Source organism: Gymnoscopelus microlampas, assembly GCF_963454915.1.
Source record: "Gymnoscopelus microlampas genome assembly, chromosome: 10".
NCBI classification, from domain to species: Eukaryota; Metazoa; Chordata; class Actinopteri; order Myctophiformes; family Myctophidae; genus Gymnoscopelus; species Gymnoscopelus microlampas.
This window is the reverse complement of record NC_139947.1, coordinates 16,673,833-16,681,900: the sequence shown is the minus strand read 5'-3', so window position 1 is coordinate 16,681,900 and position 8,068 is coordinate 16,673,833. Positions and strand designations below refer to the sequence as shown.

At 42.8% G+C, this 8,068-nt stretch overlaps 1 protein-coding gene across 1 annotated transcript in view; it reads right to left on the bottom strand.

Moving 5' to 3' along the window:
- Positions 1–414: 414 nt before the first annotated feature.
- cacna1fa (calcium channel, voltage-dependent, L type, alpha 1F subunit a) overlaps positions 415–8,068 on the bottom strand; it is a 34,812-nt gene continuing 27,158 nt past the window's right edge. Inside the window, exons 41-47 of the mRNA XM_084069981.1 lie at positions 7,739–7,984; positions 7,265–7,365; positions 5,414–5,821; positions 4,772–5,184; positions 4,585–4,685; positions 1,436–1,786; positions 415–1,221 (exon numbers count right to left, since the gene is read on the bottom strand). Coding sequence (XP_083926107.1) covers positions 1,015–1,221; positions 1,436–1,786; positions 4,585–4,685; positions 4,772–5,184; positions 5,414–5,821; positions 7,265–7,365; positions 7,739–7,984 — 1,827 coding nt within the window. The 3' untranslated portion in view covers positions 415–1,014. The remainder of the gene's footprint in view (positions 1,222–1,435; positions 1,787–4,584; positions 4,686–4,771; positions 5,185–5,413; positions 5,822–7,264; positions 7,366–7,738; positions 7,985–8,068) is intronic.

Below are 8,068 nucleotides of genomic sequence, written 5' to 3'. Positions count from 1 at the left end.
TGCGTTAAACTGATCTTGAATGTAAAACCAGATGTTTCTCATCTGCCTTAATGTTGAAAACCAGATGTCTCTCATCTGCCATGCAACTAATGGCCAGTTATGTAATTCACACTTTCCATAATGAAGAATCTAATGTATCAGCAATATTTGACATGAAAAACAACAGTAGACATTATATTTTGAATAATATTGTAAATTAAAAAGTATATGTACAAATCTGAGCAAAAAAACAACAACATACTTACAGTACATATAATAACCTACCTTACAGACAGGTTAAGAGTCGCAACAATTATCTTTTATTTATTTATTTTTCAATCATTTTCAACTTGAAAAATGTTTAGTATTCAAATATGTTTAATATAAAATTGGTAATGCTAATGTAGCTTTTTTGGACATACACTCCTGCTGATATGATAATCATAAATATTCAAGGTCTGAATGTCTTATAGAATTAATGTGCTCTATTTTTATACAAATATTACAAATGTGAAAGTAGTTGTTAAAGTACAGTAGAAAACAAGGATGCAAATCAAAATATCGTAATTTTCCTAAATAATGCTAAAATGAAATAAAAAGAAAACGACTGATTGAAACATGATTTAAAATGAATGATTGCAGAACAATGCAGTCACATGTCAGAGACCGTTTTGAGCCCTGCAACAGAAGGTCCTATGGACCTCAAGCTCGCACAGTAAAACCCTGAGTGTTAATTTAACTCAGAGAGAGTACAAATTTAACCAAATGGATGCATTTGGTTACATTCGTACACTCTCAGAGTTACAAAAGGATAAATTAACAGTTGCTTAATTGCATTCACAAACCAAGCCTTAACAACCTCGTAGGATCATTTCTCTGAGACGCTCCCAGTAGGACAGAAATAGGAATGATGTGAAAGAGATCTATTTCCGCATCGCTACACTACTCTTCCTCCCAGTTAGCATGAGAGATAGTAGATCCTTAACACAACCTCAACCTTAACACTCACACAGTTCTTTGAGTTCCTCGTTGGTGTCAGTAAGAAACCACACAGTTTATTTCATCCGCCAGTTCTTCCTCAAAGCGGCTCATGGATTGGCTAGCGCCGCGCACAATCAGGTCGGTGGCAGCAGCCTCCATCTCATCCAGGGTCAGGTGACAGGCCTCGGCAATCTCCCGCTTGGCAAAGTTCACAAACTTGGGGTCTCTGGCATAAACACCCAGCCCCTCTGATATTAGGATCTGAACAGAGGTGAGAATGACATGAGAAATGAGACAGGGAAGGTTTTCTTAGCTTTTCATACAGTTCATACCATTTGATTTCTCATGCACATGTCGACGATCTTTTTTTGACGAATGTTCCCCCCAAAATACGGATGGTCAAGTTAATTCAAATTGTCAAAGTTTCATTTAAAACAATAAAACATCCCTGTTAGGATGTTCACATCTCACTCACCGACTCCACCAGACTGTCAGCGCTGCCTTGGTCCACGAAGCCATGGCTGACGGGAGGCATCCTCATGCTGGTGTGGGTTCTGGCCCGACCGGGGTACCAGGCCCCCGGCCTCGTGGCCCCCGCAGGCAGGCTGGCAGAGCCGTCACCCCAAAGGGTCTGCTGGGCGCCCGTGGTCTCATCCACCAGGATCATGGGGGTGTAAATGAGCTTCCCTCTGTGTGCCGACGGGGCGCCGATGCCTCCTCCTATGGTTCGTGGGGGGACGTTGGCTCGTTGTCCAGCAGCGTTGGCCCAGGAGATGGATGACAACGAGGACACACTGCTGCGCCTGGAGTCCAAGCTGTGCTGGGGCTGATGATGACACAAATAGCAATACAAACCATGGTGACAAGGGCTGTAAATATGCATTCATCTCTTATTCTATTGATTACTTTTTCAATTAATCGAATGATCTTGAAGCGTGTTTTTTATTTCACTTTTTATACATCAATGAATCAATGTGAGAAATGTGTTATTTGATGTCTTATAAAAGACAAAAATAATTGAAAAGTCTGATTACCAATTTAAGCCCTATATACTTTTGTTGTACAACAGTGTTGCGAGCTTGTACGGTAGATAGACGATTTTTTATGCTTCGGAAATCTTTTGAAAAGACAGAAAGAAAGAAAGACGATCTGACACCCACGATCTGACCAAGGGCCAAGGCTTTGATATTTACGATGAGCCCAACACGGAAGCTTATGAATGGCCAGAGTGTGGCACTGTTTTACCCTGCGCCGACCTGCGGTGTCAGAAATAATTTATTTTAACGCAAGTGAATGGGTTTTTTGACAAACTTTAGACTAGATTTTCTTACCGTAATAAATATTGTCATAAATTCTATATGCTTCCAGTCGCTAGTTTAAAGTCTCCTTTCAATCATCAGGATATGCGTTTTGCTAAATTATGGTCCCATTTATTCTAAAATTGACGATAAAGTAGGCTATGCTCAAGGAGGGGCGGGATGATTTGATTGACAACCTACACAACCAATAGCATTCATTCCCCACCCCGCTCTTGATTGACAAGCTACCCAACCAATAGCATTCTTTGGGGGTTGTTTTCCGGTTCCCTGGTCACATGTCTGGTCTCAACCAATAGCGTTTGAGTTCCGGCGTGGCCAACTGTATATATTAAAGATGGGAGGATACACGTTCCTGAACTATCGGCTTCATTTTCGGTCTGTAGAAAGCAGGGGAGTGGCTTTGTCCATTAATTTTTTACAGTCTATGGATCTGACGAACATCACTGCCAGCGATCTAGACTGAAAGTGTCCCACTTGATTCAATGCGAAGAGACATAATGTAGTTTAATGTAGTTTAATGTAGCTGAAAACTGTTCATTCATTTGACAGTTTTAATATTAGTAGTTGCAAGTTTCACATCCTACTGTAGACTGTAAATGTTTTTTTGTTTTTTTTGTAATGAAACTTACTAAAAGGAATTCCCCCTCTACCCTCTGTCATTTTTTTGCCCTTTTCACGACGCATTCATAATGTTGAATGTGACACCAGAAAAAAACTAAATACAAAACAGAAAGAAGTACTTGTTTGTTGGCAATGGGAAAGGACTAAACCGCCTATTTTTAATGGGTTTTCCCGTTGGCACTGCCGTGCCCGTGTCCCAGCGCGCCCCAGAGTTTGTCCCTGTTGGTATCTGTGCATTGGTATTGGCGTGGGTGTGGGTGTGGGCGTGGCTTGCTCTCACTCACTGTCCTGGCACCCTGCCTGCTGGCCTGGCACACCTGGGTTACGTCAACACCCCCCTCAGTTCACACACCTGACCTCATCTACCCCGGCTCTTCATTCACTCATCGCCAGATCCTGTGTCACGTTTTCAGGCCTACTCTCCTAGCGAGTTCACAGGCCTGTCACAATTATTACATAGCCTGATCGCAATTATTTGAGATAATCGCAATTATTGTATTTCCATCGTTATTTCCACATTGTTGTCCATGCTCGTTTGACCACTTTCAACTTGGTGTCACTGTTTTACATACTGCATACATACAATATACATATAAACATGTGTTATCACATACTGTAGTGGAGGTTTGATTTGGGCTATGTAGCCAACAATATGGAATGTCATTTACGACACGGGAGGCATAAAGTTCCTTTTAGGTTCTTTTACTGATGAAATGCACAGGCACAGTTACAGGTTGGTCAGTGTGTGGTTCTGGTGCTCGTTGGTGAGTGACTCATGAAGATTAGATTACCTAACCATTCTAGTGTGTGCCATGGCGCCTCCAACATTAACAGTCCACTGTACAGGGTCAGCCTGTGTGACATTAATAATTCTGTATGGACCACTTGTTTAAGTACGAGCAAAGTGTAGGCCCCTTCTTTGACCTTCTCCCCCTGAGCCCCTGGCATCCAGCGGGACATTTATACAGCTGTCACACTATGATTAAGTATCATTCATGAACAATGAATGCCTTTCTGTGCAGTCCTGGTAGAGTGTTGGAATCTCTTTGTCTCATTCTTCATTGCCAGTAGAAGCCACTCTGAGTATAGGCCTGTCTGATGCTCGAACTTTGGCTGACTGCAGTGTGAATTTGGCAACTTATATGATGAACATAGAGCCCTGTATTATGGCTGTAATACCCCTTGTACTGTCTATGGAACTGTCTAATTGTATCCTTTGTACTGTCTAATGACTGTATTACTATGTATTGTACAATTGTACTGTGTGCTTGTGTGTGTGTGTGTGTGTGTGTGTGTGTGTGTGTGTGTGTGTGTGTGTGTGTGTGTGTGTGTGTGTGTGTGTGTGTGTGTGTGTGTGTGTGTGTGTGTGTGTGTGTGTGTGTGTGTGTGTGTGTGTGTGCGTGCGTGCGTGCGTGCGTGCGTGCGTGCGTGTGTGTGTGTTTTCACTTGTGTTGCTTTATTGTTAAATTAGTTGTGACATTGTAATGTGATTCAAATGTTTGTTATCAGGGCGTCCTTGAAAAAGAGATCTTGCTCTCAATGGGTTTCCCTGAATAAATAAAGGAAAAAGATAAAGAAAGATAAAGTGTGTGTGTGTGTGTGTGTGTGTGTGTGTGTGTGTGTGTGTGTGTGTGTGTGTGTGTGTGTGTGTGTGTGTGTGTGTGTGTGTGTGTGTGTTTTAAACCTGTAGTCGGGGTGAAGTCCCTCGGAAGGGTCCCGGGGTGGGGAGATCATTGAGGCTGCTCTGCTGCCTCAAACACTGGAGGTTAAATGACGGCTTTCGACCTAAAAATAATCACACGTTTCAGGTTTCATTATGAAAACCAAAACCTCTCTCATGCTTCACCGCAACAAATGTAAACAAGTCTTACCTAAAGGTACGTTAGGAAGCACACGTCTCCGGACAAAACTTGAGTCACCGTTTTCACTTGGGTTGTAACCGTTTCCATTGTAGCCGTTTCCGTTGTAGCCGTTTCCGTTATAGCTGCCGGCTGTGCTCCCGTTGTCGTTGAGAGTCATGCTGCCGCCATTCACGCTGTAGTCGTCATTGTATCCGCTCCCGTTGTATCCGTTTGGAGCGTAGGAGGAGACACTTCCTCCGTTCATGTCGGTGCCGTTGTAACCTGTGCCGTTGTAAGCTGTGCCATTGTAAGCTGTGCCATTGTAAGCTGTGCCATTGTAACCTGTGCCGTTGTAACCTGTGCCGTTGTAACTGGTGCCGTTGTAACCGTTTCCACTGATGCTCTCTACCGGGACAGGCGGAACAGCTGAAACTTCTGCATATCTAGGAAGTCCAACAAGAAGGCTTTTTAGCTAACCAGAAAATGATGATTACAATGGAAATGGCATTTTGTATTACGAATGACGTAACACACACACACACACACACACACACACACACACACACACACACACACACACACACACACACACACACACACACACACACACACACACACACACACACACACACACACACACACACACACACACCACACGCTTTCCTTTCTCACCTGTTGTCTGTCTGTACTGTGCTGGTCACGTCCACATGACTGTAAGAATACTGCTGTGTTGCAGCAGACACAGGTGCAATTTCCTGCACCTGTGTCGTTTCAGCATACACAGGTGCAGTTTCCTGTGTCGTTGCAGCATACACAGGTGCAGTTTCCTGTGTCGTTGCAGCATACACAGGTGCAGTTTCCTGCACCTGTGTTGTTATAGCGGATACAGGCGCAGCTTCCTGCTCCACAAACGGGGCAGGGTCTGCTTCTGGAGCCGGTGTGACCACAACTTCTACAGCTGGAGCCGGTTCAACAACTGGAGCTGGTTCTGCAGGAACTTCTTCAGTCACAGCCTCTGCTTGGCCTCCAGCATCCTCTGTGGGTACAGCGGCTATCATCTCACTGAGGATGTCAGCCATCCTGGGGGACGGGATGCAAAGTTAAGCCGACGGTCTCGAGTTATACGCGAGGATGTTGTGCACTGAAGATGTCAGATCTATAAGCTCATAATGTGTCACAGACGTGGGTGTTGCGTACCAAAAATAGCAGATGTACAAGCTCACAACGTGTCACGCTGCTTGCACGTTGTTTTCTTGTAGATCTGTTATATTAGAACATTTTGGATTCGGTCTCTTATTTATACGTAAACACGTTATGAGCTTATAGATGCTATAGTGCTATTTTCAGTGTGTGACACCGGGCCCCCAGAACCGGATGTGATGTTTGAAGAAAGACTGAACTAGTGGCCAAATCTGGTACCGCAAGCTTAGTGCATATAGTAGGACACAACTGCGCATGCTTCTATGGCCTGAAAGTTAAACCTAGTGTACTTGCTTTATTGGCACCTATGGGCCAAACCCATAAGGAGAATGTACTTCCATCAGAGCAGGCACTGGCTGAGCAACTTTCATTGAAATAAAAAACAAATTTCAAAATTCTTAAGCTAACAAATGCGTTGCATTGTCATGAAATGCGTCACATTGTTAGCTTGAAAATCAGTTGTTGTTAGCAAGTGATACTGTCGTGTGGTGGAGTATAAATTATGCTAGATTATGTGATACAGAAATATTAAAGATCCAAATAACAAATATAGCTGCAAGCAGGAACAACGGGGGCCAAGCGATATGAAATATGCCATATGCCATATGCCATATGCAATATGCAAAATGAACTATGCAATAAGCGCAATAAGCCATAAGCTGTAATTTGTTCATAGCATAAAAGGATGGTCAAATAAGGTAATAAACTACAAAATAATGGCAAATAAATGCTCATCACAAGTTATCTGAGCCCAAGCAGATGTCTTGAAGCATCTTGTTACCCAGCAGAAGTTATAAATGGAACATGTTAGAAATATTTACATCATATTTGAATACCTTTGTTGTTTCGATTTTCTGTAAAAACAAATACAAATAAAATGAAATGAAATTATATATATGTTTTTACATGATCATCATTAAAGCCATTATTCAATTGACAAAATGTTAGAACCTCCGCCTATGTAGGTGGGCGGGGGTTATGTTATCGGCCCATTTCATTGGTCTGTTAGCAGGACATTGTGTGCATTGTTGCGCATATTCATGCTCCCAAGAGGACCAAACCTATAGATTTATGTGACCCTATGACCTTTCTTTTAGTGTAGTGGTTCTCAGTGTGGGGTACGGGGACCCCAGTGATCCTTGGGGGGGTTCCAGGGGGTCCCAGCTAAATGACTGATAGTTAGTAACCGAATGGTCCCTTAGCGGTCTGTAACTCTGACCCAAATTCAAATTAATTTGGGGATCCTTGACATTAAAAGGTTTGAGAATCAGGGATACAGAGGATAAATAAAGTGGGTGGACTTATGTGATAAAACAAACACACCTGGTGAGAGGGAGGGGATCGGACTTGACGGGCTGTTCCATAACGATGCTGATGGCTGAGAGCTGAGTCTCTGGCCTCTGCTCCACTGGAAGACCCATCACCTGCAATTATAGTTATTATAGTTTTTTTTTTAATATATTCATTTTTTTTTACTTTGTTTTCAATATCAGTTTAGTTTTTGAAGTGGATTTGCTAGTTTAGTTTATTTTTATTAAGCCTAAGTTTTGTTTTAGTTTTTATTAGTTTTAGAGTTTGTTTTCGTTTTTATTGTAATATCGGGTAATCAGGGGCGAGATTCAGAATTCTCAGATCGGCTATTTTTGTTATTTCTTTAAAGAAAAATATTGGATACTTACAAAGGATATTACAGTTTCAGTTAGTCATTGTTTTATTTCAGTTAACTAAAATGTTTTTCCAATTCTAGCTAGTTTGAGTTATTTTGTTTAATTAATTTACTATGATAACCCTGCTCACCTGTTCGGTCACCACGCCGTCGTTGGCCACCTGGGCCTTGGCTTCGCTGAAGAAAGCATTGGTCAGCTCTTCCAGCATTTCTGCGGGGGGCAGGGGAGTGCTGGCGGGGCTGGGCATCACCGAGGTGCCCGCCTCACTGTCGAACACCTCGCCGTCTGTTGTTTCTCCTCCCTCCTCATCCTCCATGTCGTACTCCATCGCCAGACGCATCTCCGGAGCCAGGTCCTGTAGCGTTCGCAGCCCTTGCTGAGGGAATAGACCAGATCAGAAAGATTGAATGTTTGTAAACAAACCAGTATTTACGGGTAGAATGTCTATGGACGTTTTCTC